The sequence below is a fragment of the Chrysochloris asiatica genome, unplaced genomic scaffold, assembly GCF_000296735.1.
Source record: "Chrysochloris asiatica unplaced genomic scaffold, ChrAsi1.0 scaffold00004, whole genome shotgun sequence".
In the NCBI taxonomy this organism is placed as follows: Eukaryota; Metazoa; Chordata; class Mammalia; order Afrosoricida; family Chrysochloridae; genus Chrysochloris; species Chrysochloris asiatica.
Window position 1 is genome coordinate 947,145 of NW_006408522.1, and position 27,411 is coordinate 974,555.

The following is a 27,411-nucleotide window of genomic DNA, read 5'->3' on the forward strand; positions in this document are numbered from 1 at the left end:
TGGGAATGATCCTCGCTGTAAAGATTTGTTCCCTCTTTTGAGCAACTGCATCTATAGGTGCAGGTCAAGTTCATCAAATTGTATCAGATTACTCTTTTTTTCCTCTTCTTTCTTCTTCTAGTTGAGCTCTGCTCATCCAACGACTGCTGAGTTTGAACCGCTGACTTTGTGGTTCAAACTGACTTTGCAGTCCAGCGTTTCTGCTACCGTGCCCCACCCCACCCTTTATCTTCTCTTTAATTCCCATAGTTACTGCTCGGGTCTAGGTATTCATCATTATTACCTAGACTTCTGTAATGGCTCCCAGTTCATCCTCTGCATGACCTTCAGAGTGACTGAACCTCTAATTACTAATTGGAATATGTCTCTCACCTCTCTAAGCTCCTCCAGTAGTTTCCAGTAGGGGCCCTTCCTACTTTCCAGCTTCTTCCCCTCCATCCCTCTTGACTGCTCTGTGTTCTATTTTGTGCTGAACGACCAGCCAGTCCCTACATGCAATATGCTCTCTCCACTTCCAGAAGTGAGCATGCTGCTCCATTTTGGAACTGTCTTCTCCTTTCTCATATCTTCTGGATACGTTTTTACTCAAATTAGAACTCAGATGAGGTAAAGCCTCCTATAGAAAACCTCGCCTAAACTTCATCTCTCCGCCTCTACCCACAACAAGGCATTCAAACATTTATTGCTGTTTTCATTAAGTACTGTCTAGTTGATTCCGACTCATAGAAACCCTGTATGGGGTTTTCAAGGAGTGACTGGTGAGTTTGAACCACTGACCTTTCAGTTCAAGCTACCTTGTGGTCCAGTGCTTTATTCTACAGCGCCAGACCAGGACTCCAACATTTATTGAGAGTCTATTAAATGTCAGTGAATAAAAAAGATAACGTTCCTGCCCATGTGAATCTATGAATCTTACATTCTTGAAGGAATGTAATGAATCAGACAATAAATATGTAAATAGATTTATAATTATAATTAATTTCAGATTACCCTAAGTGTTCTAAATAAAATAACTAGGATGGTGGGAGATAGAATGATGGGAGGCTACTTTAGGTAGGGTAATCAAGGACAGTATCTCTGTGGAAATGACAATTGTACTGAAACCTGAGAGAAGAAACAGAATAGTCTTGTAAATACTGGGAATCATTTACGAGTAAGAAATTGATGATGAAATTGATGAGAGGGGAGCAAAACTGTAGGAACAAACGACTTAAGGGGCTGGTTTTAATAGGAGAGAGGACAATTCTTCCATTGTGACAAAAGAGAAGATATAAAATATAAACCCAGACATAGAAAGGCTAATAGTTTGTAATGGTTTTGGTAGGTTAGGATTAACTTTGTTAGCATGTAACTGAAAAGTGGAAGAATATTGCTTTAACAAAACAGGATTTATTTGTCTCATGAATATGAAGAACAAAGTAAACTTTCCAGTTGTTGTTGTTGTCAGGTGCCATCGAGTCGGAACTGACTCATAGCGACCCTATGCACAGCAGAACGAAACAATGTCCGATCCTGGGCCAACCTCACTACCGCTGCCACACTTGAGTCCATCAATGATGCCACCTGGCTGATCCATCTCATTAGGGGTCTTCCTCTTGTTCTCTGACCCTCCACCTTACCCAGCATGACATCCTTCTCCAACGACTGCTTCCTCCGGACAATATGTCCAAATTAGGAGAGACGAAGCTTAGCCATCCTGGCCTCCAAGGAGCACTCTGGTTGCACTTCTTCCAAAACAGATCTATTGGTTCTTTTGGCAGTCCATGGCACTTTCAGTATTCTCCTCCAACACCACAACTCAAAGGCATCAATTCTTCTACGATCTTCCTTATTCACTGTCCAGCTTTCGCATCCATATGAAGCTATTGAAAACACCATGGCTTGGGTCAGGCGCACCTTAGTCCTCAAGCTGACATCTCTGCTCTTCAACACTTTAAAAAGTTCCTGTGCAGCAGATTTGCCCAATGCAATACGTCATCTGATCTCTTGACTGCTGCTTCTGTGAGTGTTGATAGTTGATCCAAGAAGAATGAAGTCCTTGACAACTTCAATCTTTTCTCCATTGATAAGAATGTTGTTTATTGGTCCAGTGGTGAGCATTTTTGTTTTCTTGACATTGATATGCAATCCATACTGAAGGCTGTGCTCTATGATCTTCATAAGTAAATGTTTCAAGTCCTCTTCACTTTCAGCTATCAAGGTTGTATCATCTGCATATCGCAGGTTGTTAGTGAGTCTTCCTCCAATCCTGATGCCACGTTTTTCTTCATAGAACCCAGCTTCTCGTATTATTTGCTCAGCATACAGGTTGAATAAGTATGGTGAAAGAACACAACCCTGTTGCACACCTTTCCCAATTTTAAAACATTGAGTGTTCCCATGCTCTGTTCGAACAACTGCCTCTTGATCCAGGTACAGATTTTTCAGAAGCACAATTAAGTGTTCTGGAATACTCATACTTCCCAATGTTGTCCATAGCTTGTCATGATCCACACAATCGAAAGCCTTCGTGTAGTCAATAAAGCATAGGTAAACATCCTTCTGGTATTCTCTGATTTCAGCCAAGATCCATCGGACATCAGCAATGATATCTCTCGTTCCACGGCCTCTTCTGAATCCAGCTTGAACCTCTGGAAGTTCTCTATCAATGTATGATTGTAGCCGTTTCTGTATTACCTTTAGCAAAACTTTACTCGCTTGAGATACCAAAGAGATTGTCCGATGATTTCCGCATTCTGTTGGGTCACCTCTCTTTGGAATGGGCACAAATATTGAAGGAAAAGGTCAAAGTGAATGTCAGAGGAGACTCTGAAACTTGCTCTCCAGCGTAGAGAAGCTAAAGCAAATGGAAGAATTGAAGAGGTCCAAGAGCTGAACAGAAAATTTCAAAGATCAGCTCGAGAAGATAAAACCAAATATTATAATAAAATATGCAAAGATTTAGAGTTAGAAAACCAAAAGGGAAGAACATGGTCAGCATTTCTCAAACTGGGGGAACTGAAGAAAAAATTCAAGTCTCGACTTTCCTTATTGAAAGATTCTCTGGGCAAATTATTGAATGATGCAGAATGCATCAAGAGAAGATGGAAGGAATACACAGAGTCATTGTACCAAAAGGAAATGGTTAATGTTCAACCATTTCAAGAGATACCATATGAACAAGAGCCAATGATACTCAGGGAGGAAGTCCAAAGTGCATTGAAAGAATTGGCAAAGAACAAGGCACCAGGAATTGATGGAATAAAAATTGAAATCTTTCAAGAAAGTGAGGCGGCACAGGAGGCACGCACTCATCTCTGCCAAGAAATTTGAAAACTTCCCAGAGTTGGTATTATTGTTGTTGCTAAGTGCTATGAGTTGGTTCTGACTCATAGAGACTCTGCATCAGGGTTCCAAGGAGCAGTTGGTGGGTTTGAACCACTGACCTTGCAGTTAGCAGTCCAGTGTTTATGCTACAGAGCCACACCAGGACTCCAGTTTTTTGTTTTTTGTTTTTTTAGTATGTTGTTGTTTTTAAGTGCCATTAAGTCAGTTCCAACTCATAATGACTCTGTACAGGGTTTCTGAGGAGCGGCTGGTGGGCTTGAATGGCCAACCTTGTGGTTTACAGTCCAGTGCTGATTCTATAGTGCCATACCAGGAGTCCAGAGTTGGTATTTGTTGTTGTTGTTAAGTTGGTTCCAATTCACAGCGACCTTGTATAGGTTTTCTGAGGAGCAACTGGTGGGTTTCCGACTCAGCACTCTGCTTTCCCTTCTTTTTATGGTCCAAGATGGCTGCCAGAGTTCTAGTCATTACAACTTCACTCCAGAGGTAGATTAGAAGAAGGAGCAGAAAAGGGTCCAAGAATACCAGCCAGATATCTTTTAAGAAAGTTTTCTAAAAACCACTATAACACTTTCCCTTCCATCCCATTCATCAGAGCTTAGTCAAATAACACATTAGCCATTTGCATCATTCTTGCAGTTGTAGAGACTCATATTTCTGGAAAAGGTGTTTGAGTGAAAATATGTAAAAAATTGAGTCTTCTTATAGAAGTAATGGCATTAAGGGCCACAGCTCAAAGGGTCCATGTTTGATTCTCACTTTTTAGAGAACCCTACATAGCATATTTCATCAGCTGTTCCATTAGCTATAACGTATGTGCACCGTGAAGTATGGTGGTGGTGGTGGTGGTGATGTGTCCTGGAGTCGCTTCCGACTCATAGCGACCCTGCACAGGGTTTCCAAGGCTGTAAATCTTTACAGGAGCAGAAAGTCTTATCTTTCTCATACAGAATGGCTGGTAGTTTCAAACTGCTGACCGTGAGATTAGCAGCCTGACTCATAACCAAAGTATAAACCTTATTAAAGGGTGTAGGTCATCCAATTGAATGGTAACCAATTACGGGAATGCAGTGTTACTTACGATAGAGTACTATAATATGTTATATATAATTTTAATGTGACTTCATAATTGTCATGTGTTGCAACAAATCAGAAAGTAAAAAAAAAAAAAAAAAAGTCACCTTATTAGGAGCATTGCAGTGAGACATTTCCTTGGGAAGATCTAGGAAGACATTTCTGAGGAAAATTCGGGAGATAGTTCAGGCCATTTATGGACAAAATCGGGAATATGTTATGCTGTCTCCTTCTACCCCTCAGCTGTAACTTTCCCTGTGGCAAACACAGGCGGCTTGTTTTTATCAGTGGTGAAGAAAAGCCTGATCTCTGCGTCTGAAGCCTTTTCTTAGCTCTAAGTTAGCACCCTCTCCCAGTCTCATTTTCTCTCATCTGTAAAATGGAGATAATAATACTTCCTTCCCACAAAATGTGTGCAGATGAGATAAGATACATAAGCTAACACAAGCTCCCAAATGTTCTCCCTCTTTCTGCTTTTGCCCTTCCACATCAAATTCTCAACACAGCTGCCAGAGAGATGTTTCAAATTGCAAATCAGATCAGATCATCCTTAGCAGACATGCCCCCAATGGCTTCCCATATTGTTCAGAGCAATTGCCTAAGTCCTCATAATGGCCGACAAGATTGGGTCCCCACTACTTTTCCTTTCTCTCTCCCCCTTGCACACTTCCCTCTAGATTCTTTACTGCTCATACTTCTCAATCAGGGTCTTTACACATGTGGTTTCCTCTGCCTCGAATGCTCTTCCTCCAAATACCCAAATGACGTGTTCTCTTACCTCTCTCAGCTTCTGCTCAAATGCCGTCTGATAAGGGAGGCCATCCCAACACTCCCCATGCTCCTCCAAGTCTCACTGCTCACCAACTGAAACACTATCTATTACCTCGCTGGTTTGCTTACTGTGTTTCTTCATGCCTATTCCACCCCACCTAAATGTAAGCTTCATCAGAGCAGAAAAACTTGACTGATGCCTAAAAGAGTACCTGGAACTTATGAGATACATATCAGATTGTGATCAGTATTTATCAACAAAGAACCAATGTATAGGAAAAGCACTAGACTGCTAACCACAAGGTCAGCAGTTCAAACCCACCAACCGCTTCTCAGAAATCCTATACAGGGTTGTTATGAGCCAGACCCGACTTGACGGCAATTACTAAGAACAGCAATGTTTACGTAGCACCCACCATGTTCTGGATTGTTGTTGTTGTTGTTAAGTGCCGTCGAGTCGGGTCCGACCCATAGCGACCCTGTACAGGGTTTCCGAGGGTGTAAATCTTTACGGGAGTAGAAAGCCTCATCTTTCTCCCGCGGAGCGGCTGGTAGTTTCGAACCGCTGACCTTAAGGTTCGCAGCCCAATTCGTAACCACGTTTGTTATTCTAACAACAGCCCTATGAGGTAGGTCTTATTTCTATGGTCCTTTGAGTCAAAATCAATTCAATGGCAACTAATAACAGCACCATATGTCCATTTTGCAGATGAGAAACTTAGGCAGAGAGAGGTTAAGTGACTTGCCCATGTAATAAGTGGTAGAGGCAGGATGTGAACTTTCAGTTCTAACCCCTATGCTGTCAATAATTGGATTCTACTCCAGTCCTACTGTCTAGGTACTGGTTGTGCTGTTGTTGTGAAGTGCTGTCCTGACCCATAAGTGCTGTCCTGACCCAAAGTCAGTTCTGACCCATAGTCATCCTACATAGGGTTTCTGAGGAGTGGCTGGTGACCTTGAACTGCCAACCTTGCAGTTCAAACTGACCTTGCAGTCCAGCCCATTAACCCACAGCAACATACCAGGACTCCAATTATAGCAATGAACTGAAGAGAACCCCGCTACTTCAGAGTTATACAAACTTAAATGAAATAACAAAATGTAATGAATAAATCTCAATAGATCCTAGTTTGGATAGAAGGACAGAAAAAGTTATTTTGAGGATAACTGAGGCAATTTGACTATGACTTGGATATTTGTTATATGAAGGTGTTATTGTCAATTTTATTAGGTATGGTAGTGGTTAAGTAGGAAAATAGTTTCTTTTTTAAAGATGTCTGTTAAAGCATTAAGGGGTAAAATGTCAATATTCTGTATTTTAGAACACTACAGAAAAAAAATGAAGCAAATATGATAAAGGTTCATAATTGTTCAATCTAGGTGGTGGAGAAATGGCTATCATGTTTAATTTTTGATTATTTTCATAAAATAAAAGGTATATTTTTTTAAAAGCTCTGAAAAGAGAAAAAAATTATTTTTTAGTAGTCCTGCTCTCATGGATCTTACATTCTAGTAAAAGGCCAACTTTTCTGGTACTTGTTCCAACCCAGGCATTCTCTTCTCCCCACCCTACTCTATAAAATCTAGCTGCTGTCTCATTAGCAAATTTTCCCATCAGGACATTAATAAATGAGGTACACCTGCAGTGAAAATCTATGAGGCAACCCTTACTTACTCGAACTTTCACTTCTTTTATACTATTCCTCAAAAGGTCAGAAATCTTCAAAATTCTAGTTTGGGTCAAATTTTGAGAGATCACTTTCTCAATTAGATCTAAAGTCTCAAAATCAGAGATTCTTCCCATTTGTTCTTCCCAGAGAATTGAGAGTATAAAACTGAATGGAGAGAGATTCAGGATGTAGAATCAAAAGTATCTGAGGATAAAGAGAGAAAGAAGGCAAAGATAATGCTAAGAATTTTGGCTCCAGCAACTGGAATTTGTGGTGCTAATCACTACAATGGGGAACAGAATATATACAATAAGAACATTCCTACTTGAGCTTATTGTTAATCTGAAATAATACAAATTGGGGGAAATTTGTTTTTATCACATAAACAATTACAACCTGGCCATTAATTACATGTAGTATTAGGGTTTGGGCAGGAAATAGATGGATCGAGTTTGGAAATTTGAGGAGATGTTCATACAAGAACTGTTTCCCAGGGTGAGAAGAGGATATTGAGAAGAGGAGAGTGCAGAAACCTAATTAACAGGACACAAACAATCCTGGGCCAGAAGGGTCAAGGACATAGGATGGTACTGGATACATAATGTGCTGCCCTGTTCTCTCATTCAAGACTGAAGCACTCATTCTCCCAAGTGCCAGGAATGCTAGCTGCTGCTGCCTCACATCTAGTCCCTCCTGGGGAGCTGCACTGTTCCAAAGGAACTCTCCCCAGGAACAGTCACATCTAATGATTAGTAGACACAAAGCCTAGCTTCCTTGCCTCAGTTTTGGACAACTCTAAGGACCATCCCAGGAGTCCTGGTGTGGTGTGGTGCTGTGGATTAATGTGTTGAACTGCAACGTCGGTTTGAACCGCAAGGTTGGTGGTTCAAGCTCACCAGCCACTCCTTGGAAACCCTATACAGGATTGCTATGAGTCAGAAAGGACTCGACGGCACTTAACAACAACAACAAAGGGCCATTCCAGCTGCAGGTCTCTCCTTTGGACTGCCTGACAACTTAGTCATGACAAAATGTGTTTCAGTAACAAGAGAAAAATTCACAGCCAACCCAAACCCTACATATCTCCATATATCCTCAGACTGTAGACATATTATGAACAAAAAGAGAGTATGGAGGGATATACAAGCCAGGATGTTAACATTGGCCATCAGGGGACTGGACAGACCTTCACAGTGGATGGGGGTGAAATGATTAGCTTTGTCTTTTCCATCTTAATTTATAAGCCCTGGTGGTACAGTGGCTGAGTACTCGGCTATGACTGCTAACCAAAAGGTTGGCAGTTTGAACCCACCCTGACAATCTGTTCCCATAAAGACTGCTGTTGTTAAGTGTCATCGAGTCGGTTCCGACTCATAGCAACCCTGTATAAGGTTTCCTAGGAGCAACTAGTGAGCTTGAACTGCTGATCTTGTGGTTTAAACTGACTTTGCAGTCCAACACGTTAACCCTCAGCACCACACCAGGATTACCCCCTAAAGATTACAGCCTAGAAAACCCTGTCTGTCACATGGGCACACTATGTATGAGTCAAAATTGATTCGACGGCACCTAACAACAGCTCTATAGCAATAATAGATTTTACATTCCAATTCTATGTCATCATATCACAACTTCTTTTTAAAGGAAATCCTCAAAAAGTAAAAAAAAGATTAATAGAAAACTTGTTTTAAATGATAAATATTTATGAATGTAAAAGAAGCTTAATAAACAATTCTGATTCTTAGTTACAATTAAGCAACTCCTAATTGTTCGTCATTTAAGCTTTTGGGGTGGAGTTCCAAAAGCAACTATCTACTTTTGGGGAAAGCATTTAAAGAGCCATTTAAACTGGGGTTTACCTAGTTTAAAAGGTTAGAAGCGGGCAGCTAAAGGTGGCAATATGTCAGCTGGATCTCACAAGTACTCCAGCATCCAAGCTTTTATGTTGGTGTGTTAGTCATGGGGAACAGCTGGCAAAACCACTCTGTTTGTCACCGAGTTTACAGCACAACATTAGGGCTATCTTTTGTGTCCATTATGCATTTTTAAGCAGATGGCACTGATAGTGGGTTCTAGTCCTGGAGATGAAGTCAGGGAGGGGCACACGCCATGCTACTTTCTAAAGGAAGCTTATCCATGCTCACAGCATTTAAAATCATTTGAGGTTATACTCAGCACATAAGATTCTTTATATTTATGATCATTTGCCAGAAACCAAAACTCTTTGTAGTAAATACATTTCTAGCCATTGTTTTATTTTTGAACAATAACAGCAACTGTTCATTCTATAATAGTCTTAATTTCAAACATTTTATTTCATTGCCTTGATAAACCAGAGACCTCCACCCTTCTACTTGGGGACCATCAGTGGCCCTCTTGGGATTCTTGGCAAAAACATAAAATTTTAACTTAAGGAACGAGTCCTGGTTTGGTGCTGTACAATATGCAAAGGACTGCTAACTGCAAGGTTGGTGGTTCAAACCCATCAGCTCCTCCTTAGAAACGTTCTGTAGGGTCGCTATGAGTCAGAACTGAACTGATGACAGTTAACAACAACTAGTTAATTGTAAGGAAGATTAAATCATCCTTGATCACAGCATTCTGTCTGATTTTCATCAGAACCTCCATCGCTATCTGATATGTTCTTATCAGTTGCCTGTCTCCCAAGTTAGAATGTAAACTCTGTCAGAGCAGGGATCCAATCGGTCTTGTTCATTCCACTATGCCTGTAGCAGACCTTGATGTTGCTAAGTGTCATAGAGTCGGTTCTCACTCACAGTGACCCTGTATAGGGTTTCCAAGGAGCGGCTGGTGAGTTTGAACCACCAGCCTTGGGGCTCAAAGGGACCCTGTGGTCCAGTGCTTTCTCCTACGGCGCCGCAGCAGGACAGCACACACTAAGTACTCCACAAATCATTGATGAATGAGCCCAATTGAGCAAGTGTGATATCCGAGCTAGGAGTAGGCTGCTTTGGGAGTGCAGAAGAGTCTGCGTTGGTGTTTCATGAGGTGATGAGTATATCCTTAGAGGTCATTTACTCATTCATCTAAATATTCACTGAGGGTCCCTTAGCATTACATAACAATGAGCAATGCCCTCATCAGGTTTACAATCTACTGGGAAGACAGACACCAAAAAATAAAGTAAAAACACTACTCAATCATCGATTACAAAATTGTGGCACTTATGATGAAGAAAAGAAAACTACAGAGGAATGCAAATAGGTCTAATTACAAAGACAAAATGGTTACCACATGGTGGATATTCAAATCTATGAAGACCACTGAATCAGACATTTTAAAATGGTGAATTTTATAATATGTAAACAATGTTTCAATAAAACTATTATGAACAAAGGGGTACCACAGTGGTAAAGCTCTGGACTCCTGCATTCTGGTTCCACAATCCTTACTCTGACAAATCTTGGGCAACTTACTTAACATCCATGTAGTTCAGCTTCTTCATGAATAAAATGAAGAAAGCACCTTCTTCTGAAGGTTAAATAAATGATTATGCGCCAAGGAACTGGTTGGTTCAAACTCACCAGCCGCTCCTTGGAAACCCTATACAGGGTTGATATGAGTAGGAACCATCTCAATGACACTTATCAACAACAACAATAAGGGAACTAGGAACAGTACTTGGTATTCAAGAGAGGTGAGCTATTAATACCCCAGTCTTGGCAGGGTTAGAAAACTCAAGCTGTATTCCTTGCCACTTGAAAACTTTTCTTCTAGACTCTGTTAAAAGTTTTGAAGGTGTTATGTTCTGTGTTATTTTGCATTTTGAAGAAGGTTCTTTTGTCATGCTAATTGCCCACTGCTATGACTCTGGTAGCGTAGTGGTTACAAATCGGGCTGTGAACTACAAGGTCGGCAGTTTGAAACAACCAGCAGTTCTGTGGGAAAAGATGAGGCTTTCTGCTCCTGTAAAGATTTACAGCCTTGGAAACCCTGTACAGGGTCGATATGAGTTGGAACCGACTCCACGGCACATGACCACCACCACCACCACCACATGTATTTCCCTGCACAACAATTACATGAGATTATAGAAACAGACCTAAGTATCTCCATGTGTTTTCTAGTTTAGGGGAGAGGGAAAAATCCCTACCTGAACACTTCAAGGAGTCCTGGTGTGGTGCTATAGAATAAACACTGGACTGCAAGGTAGGCTTGAACTACAAGGTCGGCGGTTCAAACTCACCAGACACGCCTCAGAAACCCTATACATAGTCGCTATGAGTCGAAACCTACTCAGTAGCACTTAATAACAACAACCACACTTCAAGAAAATTAAAAACAAAAAAAACAAAAAACTTAAGCTTTATTGAGATAGAGTTCACATACCATAAAATTTACTCTTTTAAGTGCTTTTTAGCATATTCACAGAATTGTGTAACGATCACCACTGTCTAATCTTGGGACATTTTCATCATCCCCCAAAGACACCTGACATCAATGAGCAGCTACTCTTCATTACCTCCCCTTCCTACACCCTGGCAATCATACACCCAATTTCTATCTCTCTGGATCTCTGTACTCTTACCTTTACTCTTGGAAAGGTGTGTGGAATTGAACTGCGCTTTTTTTGGGACTGCCAAAATTTATCCTCAGAATCCAGAGGGAAAATAAATGATTTCTGATCAACTACAGTCGGAAGCAACCTATGTAAAATTAAATAGGATATAAAATACAAGTTTGTTTTTCTTAAAGCCTTCTCAAATTGTAATTTTAAAACAATGTTTCCTAGTTAAGGTTACACTTTATAGGAAATAGTCTATTGGTAATTACAATAAATTAGACCAATCTTTAGCATTTTGTTTTTTACCACTATAAAACTGTAGTTGTTTTATTAAACCATAAGAACTTCCAAGTTTGATAATGACTCTTACAGCATGAATAAAAAGCTCTATCTCTGGCTGTGTTTATATGACTAGCAAATGACAGAATTACTACACTATAAAACATTTCTTGGAAAAGAAAAATGCATAGTATTGTATTTTGTTTCATAAAATAAAATCTAGTCTATTCAAAAAGAACATGCTAAGCAGTTCATATTTACATTATTTAGATCTTTGTGATTTTATATAAATGTAAAAGACTTAAGGATCAAAGGTAGTTAAAGGGCTTCCTCATTAATCAGTGAACAGTTCCATAGGGTGCACAGTGTAAAAGCAAAATACAGGTGGAATAAATGTATATGTGTACAAAGTTAGGTCTAAAAATATGCAAAAAGGTTCTAGTTCTTTAAAATGGTTAACAGAATTAATAATTCGGTTCCTTAATGCTACTATGATGCCAACTTTCATTAAATGATCACTAAAAATGAAACATCACAACCTACTGACTTGTGTGAGGCATTGGCGGTTCAGCAGTAGAATTCCTCTCTTCCATGTGGGAGAACTAGGTTCAACGTTCAGTCAGTGAGCCTTATATGCACCCACCACCCATCTGTTAGAGTCCTGGTGTGGTGCTGTGGGCCAATGCGCTGAACTGTAAAGTTGGTTTGAACCACAAGGTCAGCAGTTCAAGCTCACCAGCCGCTCCTCGGAAACCCTATACAGGGTCGCTATGGATCAGAACCAAATCTATAGCACTTAACACCAACAACCCATCTGTCAGTGGTGATGTATGTATTTTTATGATGCTGACAGGGCTAGCAAGGAAGGCCTAGAGATCTACTTCTGAAAATCAGTCCAAGAAAACTCTATGAATCATAGCTTTCTGATCACCAACCTCACTCCCTTGTGTATGGGGTTGCCATGAATCAGGAGCCGACTCAGCGCTAGGTAACAACAACAATGAATTACATGTATGTGCATTTCTCACATTAGTGTATGTCCAATGTATAAGTGTATGTATGTGAGTTTCTGGTAGCGTAGTGGTTACGAATCAGGCTGCGAACCTTAAGGTCAGCGGTTCGAAACTACCAGCCACTCCGCGGGAGAAAGATGAGGCTTTCTACTCCAGTAAAGATTTACACCCTCGGAAACCCTGTACAGGGTCGCTATGGGTCGGAACCGACTCGACAGCACTTAACAACAACATATGTTTGAAGACCCTGGTTGGGCTTCCCTTGAATTACATTTTTCTTGAACTTTTAATCAACTAGTCTAGCTAACTTTTAATAATGTCTTTTAATTATTATAAAAGTAGTAAATGTATTCTGTAAATAATTTAGAAAACAACAAAATTCTTAAAGAAAAAAAAAAATCATTTCTAGACCCACCAGGGACCAGACTCTGGAGAAGGCCACCATGCTTGGTAGACCAGTGGGTCTTCAAAAAAGAGGAAAACTTTCAGCGAGATGAATGAAACAGTGGCCGCAACAATGGGCTCAAACGGAGCACTGATTATGCAAATGCCACAAAACTGGGCATCGTTTTGTTCTGTTGTCCAATGGGTCCCTTTGAGTCAGAACCAACTTGAAGCCACCTAACAACGATAGTAACGTCACTCAGGTACAATCTCCACTAACACTCTTGGCGATCTGCCTTATAAATTCAATGACAGACAGTTGTATTTTGTCAATTTGAATTAGGCAAACTTAAAATAGTGATTTAAATAATAATAAGTACACTTTATACACAAGATGTAGAATGTAAGTTTCCCACAATTTAAACATTTTCCAAAAATAACTTAATTGCAAAGTTGGCAGACTGAACAATTTGCAAACAACTGCTTATGCTATTGTCCCCATTGACCCTCCCTCTTCTGGAAATTAGAAATCCCAGCCTGCCTTGGTCTGAACAAACTATACATTGTTCAAGTTTTAAACAAGTTTTCAGGGGTACAGCTTTTACATTAGATGTAAATGTCCTAGGTATGAGTGCCAATGGATTCGTGTGTGTATACATATGAGTGTGTGAATGTGTATATGAGCATTTGTATGTGTGTATGAATGTGTAGGGAAAGAGTATATGGGTGTGTATGCGTAGGTATATGACTATGAGAGGAAGAGTGAGTGTCATACATAAAGTCTCCTTCTGGAAACCCCTCAATGAAACACAAATTCTAGGTTTGGTGTGTTTTTTTTTTTACTCTTTTGGGTAGCAGATGGTATTTTGGAAAATGTAATATCATGAAAGTCATAGATATTATAGAAAGAAACATATAATGTTTGCAAAAGTCTGTCAAAATTTCTCTTGTCCAGAAATTGCTTAGAATTTAAACAAGTTTCCAAGTATTATACAAGGATACATCTTTTACATAAGATATAAATTTCCTATGTATGTGTGCAAGTGGATTCATGTGTTTCTATATATGCATCTGTGTTGTTGCTATTAAGTGTTGTTGAGTTGGTTCCAACACATAGCGACCCTGTACAGGGTTCCTAAAGAGTGGCACAAGACCTCTTTAAAGTTGGAGTTAGTAAGTCACTTACAAGCCTGACCCTTAAAATTTTTCCTGTGGCATCCTTCAGCCATAGTATGGTAACCTTGGAGCAAGTAGCTCTGGGCATTCATGTGACTCCTTTGGAGGACTCAATGAACTGTGATGTTAGTGAGGGGAAAACATATATTGGGTTTATTAAATGATAGATTGTACACAAATGTGTGATTTAATGTTCTTTTCAAGTGCCCAGCCACTACTTGTCTGTCCGTTTGTCGCACTGTGGTGGCTTGTGTGTTGCTGTGATGCTGGAAGCTATGCCACTGGTATTTTAAATATCAGAAGGGTCACCCCTGGTGGACAGGTTTCAGCTGAGCTTCCAGATGAAAACAGACTAGGAAGAAGGAGAGGTGGACTACTTCTGAATGTTTAGCCCCTGGAAGATCCTTATGACTAGCTGTAGAACATTGTCAGCTATAGGGCTGGAGAAGCATTAGAATACTGTCAGATGTATGCCAGAAGATGAGCCCCTCAGGTTGGAAACTCAAACCATGACTGGGGAAGAGCTGCCTCCTCAAAGTCAATGTGACTGTGATGATGCAAATGGAGTAAAGCTTTCAGAACTTCAGTTGCTGATGGAGCCCAATGCAAAGTAAGGAGAAACAACTGTAAATGTCCATTAATAACTGGAACATGGAGTGTACGAAATATGAATTTAGGAAATTTTGAAGTTGCCAAAAATGAAATGGAACGTATGAAAATTTATATCCTAAGCATTAATCAACTGAAATGGACCAATACTAGCCATTTTGAGTCAGACAATCATATGGTTTACTATGCTGGGATTGACAAATTCAAGAGGAATGATGCTGCATTCATCATCAAAAAGAGCATTTCAAGGCTTGATGGTCGATCAGGGAGAAATGCAGTACAGACCTCCACCAACAATAACACAGAATACTGGATGAAGCAGGTTCAGGGGACGGTCCCAGAACTCTTAACTACATTTAAAGGAATATTTAGAAGGATCACCGGTTTACTGCTAGTGAGATTTATAGCAGAAGCAAGAAAGGGGGCATTTTCTGATCTGCAGCTGCCAGTGGGTACCAGCGAGGCCATCTTGGGTGTGACTGAGCAGAAGCAGGAACAGTGATGTGCTCCCACTGCAGAGATCTGACTGATCATTGGAGATAAAGGTGTGAACATTTGTTTTTCCTGTACATTGGTCTCCCGCTGTCTGTGCACCTCCAATCTGGTGACTAGAGGGGGTGCCCAAGCGAGTGGAAGCCCCTTACCTCCAGAGGGTTCTACTATGCCTGTACACTGATCTGCTCAGCAAAGACCATAGTGTGCAGAATCTAACAAGGGGGAGAGGTCAAGAGGAACTGCTTAAAATGGAATGGTCTCGCAGAGCAGCACCAACCAACTGAATAAGGGGCGTTAAAGTCATACTCATATTTTCCTACATTTGTGTGTGTGTGTGATTATAGATGGTAGTATCCAATCTTTTTTTTTTTTTTTTTTTTTGCTGTTGTGGATTCATTTTCTGTTTTTTTGGTTCCTCTTTTACCTTGGGCAGGAGAGGAGTTCTCTCCCTACATCATCCAAGAAGAGTCAGTATTTGGGGTCATATAGCCAAGCTACAATCACACCCTATAAAATCCCACCATCCAGGCAAGAGTCAATACCAGCTGCTGTACACCAGGTAGACAGCCAACATCTGCTACAGTTACTCTGAGCTAAGTCATAAGAAAACTGAAAAGGGAAGCCCATCTCCTCATCACATCTACCTGGAGGTAATCAGAAAGCTTAATAGTACATCAACATACATTCATCTAAAGGAACTCTGGTAGCATAGTGGTTATGAATCAGGCTACTAATCTCAAGGTCAGCAGTTCGAAACTACCAGCTGTTCCAAGGGAGAAAGATGAGGCTTTCTGCTCCCATAAAGATTTACACCCTCAGAAACCCTATACAGAGTTGCTATAAGTTGGAACCGACTCCATGGCACATAACCACTACCACCACATTCATCTAATTATTGAAAACACATCTAATTATTAAAGACATCCAAGAGACAGTCAAAGATTTCAGCACATGTCCAGAAACAAGATAGAGTAACTGAAACAAATGAGCTGCAGGCAGACTTCCCATTGGAAGGAGGGCAGGCTTTGTAATTGCCTGAGAAGGAATTCAGAAGGATGGTATTGAGGTGCATCCAGATGCTCCACAGAGGGACTGAGAAAACTAAGAAGTCAGGAAAGCACTGCAGGAACAATCAAATAAGACAGAAATAGCATTGAAAACAATTCAAAACCTGCAAAAAGAGGTCCAAATGGTCAACAATAAGATATCAGAACAGAACAAAAACAACACATCAAGATCCATGTTGAAGTATAATGCTGTTTGTGATAGTACTATACGCATGCATCTATAAAGAAGACCAGTTAATACCACTATTATTCAAATTTACACACCAACCACTAAAGCCAGTGATGATGAAATTAAAGAACTCTGGCAATTTCTTCAGTCTGAAACTGAAATTGAGCAAACATGCAATCAAGATACAATGATAACTACTGGTGATTGGAGTGCAAAGGTTGGAAACAAAGATGAAGGATCAATAGATAGAAAACCTAGTCTTGGTAATAGAAATGATGCTGAAGGTCACATGATAGAATTTTGCAAGACCAATGACGTATTCATTGTAAATTCTTAAAAGATTACTATACATATGGACCTCAACGGATGGAATACATAGAAATCCAATTGACTGCACTTGTGGGAAGAGACAGTAGAAAAGCTTAATATCATCAGACAAAACAAGACTAGGGGTAGACTATGGAACAGATCATCAGTTACTCATATACAGATACAGGCTGAAGCAGAAGAAAATTGAAACAAAGCCAAAATATGACCTTGAACATATCTCACTTGCACTTATAGACCATCTCAAAAATAGATTTGATTCATTGGACACTAATGACTGAAGACCAGAAGAGCTGTAGGATAACATTAAGAACATCATCCAGTCTTATGATTCAATACTGAGTAATTGTTATCACAACTAATTGCAATGGTCACAACTATAAAGGTAGAAGTTTTGTAACTAAAAGGAGGGAGTAGTTAATCTTACAGTCCAGGAACAGAGGACCCTAGGATCATCAAGGGAGAAGAGCATGCATGGAATGTGGGACCCTATCCAGAGAAGCAGTGACACCAGAGATGGAGGCAGAGATGAGGACATGGAGAGATAGAGCAGCTAAGGACTCTAGACTCGTGGAAAGAGAATGGCTGTGTGTTAGTGGCCAGGAGGCAGGCTTGCAGAAGGTGCTTTGTCTGTTTAAATGATTACATATTCCTGAGTGTTTTTGTGTACATCCCCCAAACAAACAAACAAAATCCCAGAGGGAATAGAAGCAAATACTGTTGAATGATGCTGTGTGGAGGAGGTTGTAATCAATCATTGCAATGCAATGATGAGTGTAAAACCGATGTTCTCCCATACAAACTATCACTCAATTCACAATAAAAGGTTTAAAAAGAAAGCATATGTTAACAACAACAAAAAGAACATCATCCAGGAAGAAAGCAAAAGATCATTAAAAAGAACAGGAAAGAATGAAAAGATCAAAATGGATGTCAGAAAAGACTCTGAAATTTTCTCTCCAGCATAGACAGGCTAATGTGAATGGAAGAAATGAGGAAGTCAAAGAGTTGAACAGAAAACTTCAAAGGGCAGCTCAAGAAGACAAAGTAAGGTATTATAATGAAATGTGTAAAGATCTGGAGTTACAAAACCAAAAGGGAAGAATGTGCTCAGTGTTTCTCAATCTGAAAGAACTGAAGAAAAAATTCAAGCCTCGATTTGCGATAGTGAAGGATTCGATGGACGAAGTATCAAACGATGCAGAAAGAAGAGGGAAAATATACAGAGTCACGGTACCAAAAAGAAATGGTTGATGTTTTTAGTTAAACTTAACAAGAGGCTTAGGTAAAAGTATGTCAACTCCATCTTCCCACAAGAAGATGTCTCCTGGTGTGCTACTTTTGAATTCTTTTACGTCCATGTATTACGTGTTTAGATGTGAATCTAGGCACACACAACTACAAAATTGCTATAAAATTTTATATCCTTTTTTTTTTTTTCACTCAACATACACTGTGAGAATGTTTCCATGTCACTAAAGTGTCAACAATATCAGTTTCAGTAGCTACATAATGTTCTATCATATGGGAATGCTGTCATGGATTTTTTCATTCTTTTAGATGTTTCCAATTTTTTTGGCTATTATCTATAATGCTGAAATGAATATCTTTATATACAAATTCCTTTCTATCTTGCTTATTTCTTAAGGATAAAGTATTAGACATACAACAACTAAATTAAAAAAAAAAAAATTGAAATCTTCTAACATGTTGAATATTACCTTTAACCAGCACTACCTTCCCAGTTTGGTAGCATAGTGGATTATGAGCTGGACTGCTAACCACAAGGTCAGTAGTTCGAATCTACCAACCACTCCTCAGGAGAAAGATAAGGCTTTCTGCTCCCATAAAAACGTACAGCCTGAGAAACCCTACCCAAGGTTGCTATGAGTCCGAATTGGTGGCACACAATCATTACCACCACCACCTCCCCGGTATTGTAAACCAATAACCATCTCATTACACCCTTATCAGCAGTGAATATTATCGCAGGTTAAATTATTATTATTATTATTTGCATACTTGTAAAGTAGAAAATAGTGCTGTATTGTTTAATTTACAATTGTCTAAGGAGCTCTGGTAGCGTAGTGGTTACGAATCAGGCTGTGAACCGCAAGGTCAGCAGTTCGAAACTACCAGCGGTTCCGTGGGAGAAAGATGAGGCATTCTGCTCCTGTAAAGATTTACAGCCTTGGAAACCCTGTGCAGGGTCGCTATGAGTCGGAACCGACTCCACGGCACTTAACAATAACAACAACAGTGGCGTAGTGGTTACGAATCGGGCTGCAAACCTTAAGGTCAGCAGTTTGAAACTACCAGCTGTTCCGCAGGAGAAAGATGAGGCTTTCTGCTCCCGTAAAGATTTACAGCCTCGGAAACCCTGTACAGGGTCGCTATGGGTCAGAATTGACTCGACAGCACTTAACAACAACAGTGCATCAATAGGAACCCTGTGGCATTGTGGCTTGAGCATTGAACTGCTAATCACAAGGTGGGCAGTTCAAACCCACCAGCCACTCCACGGGAGAAAGATAAGTCTGTCTGCTCCAGTACAGATTTATAGTCTTTACGAAGACTATAATCTAAAAAGACTATAAATCTAAGCAGCAGTTCTACTCTGTCCCGTCGGGCTGCCACAGGGTCACTATGAACAGGAATTGATTTGATGGCAGTGGGTTTGGCAGCACACCAATGAGGTTAAGTAGTTTTCTCTGTCCATTTGTACTTCATCATTAGCCACTATTTTTCACATAGTTATTGATTGCAATGCAGTGATTTACTTCATACAGCTCTTCTACTGATAATCTTTATAAGTTCTACTAAATATTTTTGCTCTGCTAGGTCTGGGTACGAGAAAGTGGGAGAAGATGCTGATTTAGACTTCTATAATTCAGTGGTGAATGGTTAACAGTGTTCACTGTGATTGGAAAAACTTTGCACGTCAATGTGGGTTTACAATGAGCCATATTAGAAGCAAGAGGAGGGATCTCACTGCCATCCAAGAAGAAGAGTGAGGAGTGGAGTTCATCCTGTGGACTCAGGAGATTCCTGCACACTGACCCTCCTGGGCCAGGGGACAGAAAGAAAGCTATGACACCAGAGAAGTGGCAGAGGAGCAACAGCAGCAGAAACGAGAACCAGAGCACAAGACAGAGCAGTGGGCTTCCCTGCCCACCAGTTAGAGCTGAGCACCTCCAGGCTGAGGTGTATGGTGGAGTGGTGTACCCTGTGAACATTCATCAGCAACCCTAAAAGAGCTTAATACCATTGCCCCGGCAGAAAGAAGCCTGCCTATGGGTCCGGCTGAGGAGAGGTTGTCCTGACTGGAATTACTGTGCCCTGAGCATGTTCTGATCCTGCATTGTACTCTGTTAACTTCCCTAATAAACCCCATAACTGTGAATAAGGTGCCTGAGCTCTGTGTGGTCACTGCAATGCATCATCAAACCCAGCTGAGTAGAGAGGGCTGTGTTGTGGAGGGATGGTTGGTGCCAGTTTTTGCACTATTTGCATTTTTAGCTCTATGAGTAGTCTGTTGATGTTCTTTTGTCTATGTCAGGTTTATTTATTTTTTTTTAATTCTATTAATTGGCAAGAGCTCTTTGTATTTAAGAATATTAGCCATTTTTGTGTTATATCTGTTATAACCATTTCTTCCAGCTTGCAGTTTCCCTTATTTTATGATGTCTTTGTTTATAATTTCTGTACAAATTGTTCGGAGATATTGGTTACATTCTTCACAACGCATGAACATTTTCATTATTTACATTCTGGCTGTTCCATTTTCATTAATATAGTTTCTCTGCCCCCTTACATCTTTGTTCTAAAGGAATTGTTGACTGTTTGGTAACACACAGATGATTTTTAAAGGCAACATAGTACTCACAGATGAGATTCTTTATTTGTGAGTCAATCTGTTATTTAGCTAGAAGATGACCACCAAGGCTGGGTTAGGTTCAATGTTTTAAAAGTATTCAGCACTCTCAGCTGGCCCAGTAAGTATGTTTTGTGGCTGTTGTTTTAAGAATTTGAGGTTCTGCTCCACACTTTTCTCCCATTTACCAGGACCCATCTAGTGTGACTCTGAACAGAATAGTAGGTAGTGATGGCCGGGCACCATCTAGTTCTTCTGGTCCCAGGGCAGATGAGGCCATAAACTTTTAGTCATGTAGACTAGTTTCTTCTTTGAGTATTTTGGTTTTCTTTTTTCTCCTTTGCTCCAAACAAATAGACACTAACAGTTAAATTGTTGGCAGTTCTAATGCATTTTCTAAAACTATTTTTCTTGTTGGAAAGAAATTCAAACCCACAGAAAAAATGCAAAGAACAGAGCATATACTGATATTCCTAACCTAGATTATCAAATGGTAACATTACCTGTGTTTCATCTCTCTTTGTGGTGGAAAAAAAATAATAAAACTCACTGCTATTGAGTTGATTCCAACTCCATAGAGTTTCTGAGACTGTAACTCTTTATGGGAACAGAGAGCCTCATCTCTCTCCCGGGGAAGGGTTTTTGGTAAGCAGCCCAATCAATGCCTAACCAACAGCCCTACCAGTGCTCTTGTTTTAGTGACCAGCATATGTTTCATTCCATGTTATTTGTACGTGTGTACTGCACTGCAACTGTCCAGGATAGATTGGACTCAAGATGCTTCAATAATTGAGAAAAAAATGTAATTTTTCACTTTTATTCCTCACTTAACAGAAACCTTTTCTTTCTCTCTCCCCGCTTCTCACTATTATTTATTTCCTGTGTTCTTAATTGTCTGTCTTTTAAATACCAGTACAACTGAATAGGAATGAAAACTTCTGGGCGGTTCTGATAGTGGAGATACAGATGGCAGTCACCCTCCTAGCATCAGGAAGCAAAGCTTGGTCCTTAAGAACAGTGTGAGCAGGTATCACTGGCAATAAGATCCAGGAAAGCCAACGATGATAGGGGAAGAGCCACATTTGGACACTGGAGAAGAATCACTGCCAAAGTGGGATTGATACTATCTACACGCCTTGACTTCACAAACCTATTTTGAAAACAATGTGAAAGTACTTTGAGTTCTTTGGAGAAAACATGCCATTTTGATAATGTCATGGTCTTTGGGTTTGAATGGCTTTGTGGAAAGTCTTGCATTTGCAGTTTGGCACTGTGGGATAAAGAATTGGACTGCAAGGTCAGTTTGAAGCACAAGGTTGGAGGTTCAAACTCACCAGCTGTTCCTTCAGAACCTTATACAGGGTCACTATAAGTCTGAACTGACTCGAAGGCACTTAACAGCAACAACATTATTATTTATGTACCTGCTGGGGTTTTGTCTCTATTAGACAAAACTACTGGATTTTCCCTGGAACAATACTTATTAAACAGGAAAGCCATGTGGTGTGGCGCCAGAGAATAAGCACTCAACCTCAAGGTGGGTTTGAATCTCAAGGTCGGCAGATCAAACGTACCAGCTTCTCCTCAGAAACTCTATGCAGGGTCGCTGTGAGTGGGAACCGACTCGACAGCACATAACAATAACAACAGGGAGCCCTGGTGTAGCTCTGTAGGATAAGTACTGGACTGTTAACCACAAGGGCAGCAGTTCAAACCCTACTCCTTGTAAACTCCATACAGGATTACTATGAATCAGAACTGACGCGATAGCACTTAACAAGAAGAAGGGATGGAAGAGTAGGAGACTGCAGACTTTTAACCAGAGCTTGAATCAGGGCTGCATCCTTGACCATCTGTGTGATCTTAACCTCTCTGCACCTCAGTTCCCACAAATGCAAAAGGCAAAGGGTAAATCTTTATAGATGAAAATAAGGTTCTTTGCAAACTCTTGTGTTATGAAAATATTGACAAAGAGCAGATCATGCCAATAAGGAGGAGGGTGAGTTCTGTGTATTTGTTCTAAATTATTTTTAAAGGTGTATCCAGGGCTAGGCCTCATTTGAAAGAATTCCTCCTGCCTTTCCTGGGTTTCCATAATGTGAATCCCCATACATTTAAAGAAAGTTGATTCTTAGCTACTCAGAGGAGGAGATCTACCTTCCTTATTACACACCTCCTTGTTCAGAAAAAGTTGCTGCCCTGGGACTTTTCGCGTCTGATACTCCATCAGCCTCACAGTCTGTACAGACACTGGAAGTGCCTGCCAGTCTGAGGGCCAGCTCCCACCCCTGGTTCAATCCTAGTGCAAGAGGCTGACTCCCATTCCAGTACCAAGCTTCTGATAATACACAGGCAGACCCTCCTGTGTGATCAAAAGAATATTGTGTCCAAGGGGTTGTGCTTGTCCCACGGAGTCTAAGCACAGATGAGCTGCATAAGAATCATCCAGGACTCTATGTGAAGAGAACTGAAAACAGAGATTGAGAACCATCATGCTAGACCTGTGAGCTCTCAAATAGGGAGCCCACATCCAAGGCAATACATAAGATTACACACTTGGATATGAGAAAAAAGTATGAGAGCTTCTATTTATATAAAATGGGAACTGTACCAAAGAATAAACAGATAATAAGAATTCAGGCGAACGATCTACTACTATTAATATGAAAGGAGCCCTGGTGGCACAATGATTAAGTGCTTGGTTGCTAGCCCAAAGGTTGGTGGTTGGAATTCACCAAAGGCTCTGTGGGAGAAAAGATCTGGTGATGTGCTCCTATAAAGGTTACCACCAAGAGAACCTTGTGGGGCAGTTCTCCTCTGTCACAAAGGCACCGACTGGACAGCACCTAACAGCGATTTCATATGCAGATGGTCACTGAGCCCTCTCTTGATCGCGTCACCCACAGTTCTGGAGGCACCCTGAGAGTGGACACTCCACACCACAAAGGGCTGAACAGTATGGCCAGTACTGGGTCATTTGTTTCAGAGGACTAGAACATACTACGTGTCTGGCAGTGGTTTTTATGGATTATATTATTTAGTTTTAACTCAACTAAATTTGAAAAAAAATTGACAGTTGTCTTAAAAAGTTTCTGCATAAAGAAATGCACTGTATTTTGACAATAATAATAACAGGCATAAATGAGAACCAAGAAAATAGCAGGGCTGACATGTTTACTCCTACCAAAGGTCTCCCACTAGACTCTACGGACCTGGAGACAGAGACCTTCTTTTGACTCCCACAGAGCACCAGTCATGTGCTAGAAGATGGTGGTGGTGGTGGTGGTGGTGGTGGTTGTGTGCCAGTGAGTCCATTTCCACTCAGAGTGACCTTGTACAGGGTTTCCGAGGCTGTAAATCTTCATGGGAGCAGAAAGCCTCATCTTTCTCCTGTGACCACCACCATGTGCAAGAAACTGTGGTAAATTGGGACTACTGAAAAGCATCAGACTTGGTCGCTGCCCTTATGGACTGTGAACAAGAAGCTAGTAACATAAGGCAGGAACTGATGTACAACAAAGAAGTTATAGAGAGAGTGAATGCTATGCAAATTCAGAAGTGGTTTGAAAATGGCTTAAAATAAGTGGAAGAGTGCCTCCTCCAAGGGGGTCGCAATGATCTCCCTCCCCTGGTGTTCATGCCATGTGTAGTCCCTTCCCCGTGAGTGTGGGCTGTACCTAGTGAATGACTTCTAATTAACATAATTCAGCTGAAGTAATGGGATGCTGTTGCTGAACTTAGGTTTGAAAAAAAGACTATGGTTTCTGTCTGGAATGCTTTCTTTCACACTCTGGATCTGTCTTGTACCACTAGCTGTCATACTGTGAAAATACGCAAGCAGCCTAAAAGAGACGTACCCATATGGCAAAGAACGAAGGCTGGCCAGTTGTATGAGAGTTAGCTTCCCATCCTGCAGTCCAGCTTTTGGATGAGACTGTCCCAGGAGGCAACTGTGAGAGACGCTGACCTAGAGTTACTTAGCTGAATCACTCTCAGATTCCTGACCTACAGAAACTGTGAGATAATGTTTATTGTTCTAAAACACTAAGTGTTGGGTAATTTGTTACACAGCAATAGATAAGTAATACAATAGATAAGTGCCTTCTGGGCAGTGGGAATGGAACTGCAATGAGAGACAGTAGCCCAAGACACAAGTTTATTTATCCCAGATCAAAATGAGGAGACCAGGGAAGGATTGTGTATGCACCAAGAGATGATGGACATTTGTGTACTAAGCAGCTCTGGTAGCATAGTGGTTGCGAATCAGGCTGCGAATCTTAAGGTCAGCAGTTTGAAACTACAAGCTGTTCCGTGGGAGAAAGATGAGGCTTTCTGCTCCTATAAGTATTTACAGCCTCAGAAACCCTGTATCGGGTCGCTATGGGTCAGAATCGACTCAACAGCACTTAACAACAACAATACCACCTTCATGTAGGGGGAGAGGGGACAGACATGATGTAGGCCCAGGGTCACTTCTTCCTAATTCAACTCTAATTCTAATAAATCATCGGTTAGGGCCTACAATGAAAACTGTAAAGCCAAAACTCGATGGGACTGTCTTGTTTTTCCAGGTCTCCCAAGTTTTCTGCCTTTGGACAGAATGTATAGTCTTACTGCTTTTCCATCACTCATTTTGGTGGAAAATATTTGAGTTTTTTCTTCTCTGACAGGTTTCTGCCTTGCACGGGTTCCAACATGCACAGGTTTTACTGTATGTAGTACATGAAGAATATTTTAAGCAAGCTTTATGATTCTTGTTTTATTTTTTGTTCACACTGGATGCCAAGATCACCTTTACAGTAAAGCACATAGGGCATTCTGAAAACAAAATAAAGCACATTGCGATCTGAAATTTATCAACTGATATACATGAAAATCTTTCCTTTGAGAAATAAAAAGGGTAAAAAACCCAAGACCCTGAGATAATTATCATAATGTACTGCATTAGAACTTGCCAGAAAGAAGCAACCCAGAGTAAATTTTATTAAAGTCCAAAGTCTGTTATTAAGTTCTGATGCAAAATTTCCACTGATATTAGTACAGCAGATGTGAACAGAGCCAAGAAAATGCTGCCTTTAGAATCATCTTACCTGAGTCGGAAAAGTTATTTTTTATAGTATTTACTTTGAGCTCTAAAATGGCAATTTTACTTACCATTTGGATGCCCGAGGAGAAGCTAAGCTCTCATCAGTAACAGGAGTCGTTAACACGTGTTGGTTTACAACACTTAAATACTTCTCAATGTGAATCTGTTACAAAAAAGTCAAAGTTTAGGCCATTATAGTGGACTTAAGATACTCAGCTCATTTACTCCATTTCATTAGGTTAACACTCTGAATCGTGTAATTAAGTCAAAAGACACAACATGCTATGTGTTTAGTTCATGCCCAAGGTATCATTAGGCATCTCAAGACTAAATTACTTTATCCCCAAAAAGCATAATAAACAACTGAGACTCAAAGCTTAGGTGACCTGTAGCACTCTTCACAAATGAGACTGTGTACAATAGTCAGTAAATTGCTTAGCCAGGTAAATTTACTAGGTAATACAGACATGGAGTAATGTCTTTTTCTTACAGGGTCTTCATGCAACATCAGAGTAAAAAGGTGGCCTGTGGGTAACAGATTCTCTAAAATGGCCAACCCCAAGACTCCAGCTGGGTCCAGTCCTCCCAACTCTAGGTAATATAGGGCAATGGTGTGTCAGACCGATGGGGCTACAAAATACCCCGCATTTCTCACTGCCTCTGAGACGAGCTGATGACATGGTAGACTGAAAGTTCCAAACAAGAGCAAAGAAACTGACAATAAGACGCTTAGTAGATGGAGCTGGACTATTTGGAAGAAGCACCCTATTATCTAATGCATCCATGTTTCATAAGTTGTTATTATCTAGGTCACCTCTCTGTCAGTTTGTGGCACTGTGGTGGCTTGTGAGTTGCTGTGATTCTGGAAGCTATGCCTCTGGAATTTTAAATACCAGCAGGGTCACCCATGGTGGACAGGTTTCAAATGAGCTTCCAGACGAAGACACACTAAGAAGAAGGACTGATGAACTACTTCCGAATATTTAGTCACGGAAAACCTTATGAATAGCAGAGAAACACTGTCAGATATGGTGATGGAAAATGAGCCTCTTGGGTTGGAAAGCACTCAAAATGCGACTGGGGAAGAGCTGCCTCCTCAGAGTAGAGTTGACCGTGATGACACTAATGGAGTAAAGCCCGTGGGAAAAAAAGCCCGTGGGACCTTCATTTACTGATGGGGCACAACTCAAAATGAAGAGAAACAGCTGTAACATCCATTGAAAATTGAAACATGGAATGTATGAAGTATGAATCTAGGAAAATTGGAAATTGTCAGCTCAAGAAGACGAAGCCAAATATTACAACAAAATGTGCAAAGATCTGGAGGCAGAAAACCAAAAGGGAAGAACACGCTCAGCATTTCTCAAGCTGGGGGAACTGGAGAAAAATTCAAGCTTCGACTTTCGTTATTGAAGGATGCTCTGGGCAAATTATTCAATGATGCAGAAAGCATCAAAAGAAGATGGAATACACAATCACTGTATCAAAAGGAAATAGTTGATGTTCAGCCATTTCAAAAGGTAGCATATGATCAGGAGCCGATGATACTGAAGGAAGAAGTCCAA

At 40.5% G+C, this 27,411-nt stretch overlaps 1 protein-coding gene across 1 annotated transcript in view; it reads right to left on the reverse strand.

Annotated features, from left to right (window-relative positions):
- LOC102819788 (IQ domain-containing protein H-like) overlaps window positions 1–27,411 on the reverse strand; it is a 113,974-nt gene that overhangs the window by 69,648 nt on the left and 16,915 nt on the right. Inside the window, exons 3-4 of the mRNA XM_006831505.1 lie at window positions 25,915–26,009; window positions 11,392–11,509 (exon numbers count right to left, since the gene is read on the reverse strand). Coding sequence (XP_006831568.1) covers window positions 11,392–11,509; window positions 25,915–26,009 — 213 coding nt within the window. The remainder of the gene's footprint in view (window positions 1–11,391; window positions 11,510–25,914; window positions 26,010–27,411) is intronic.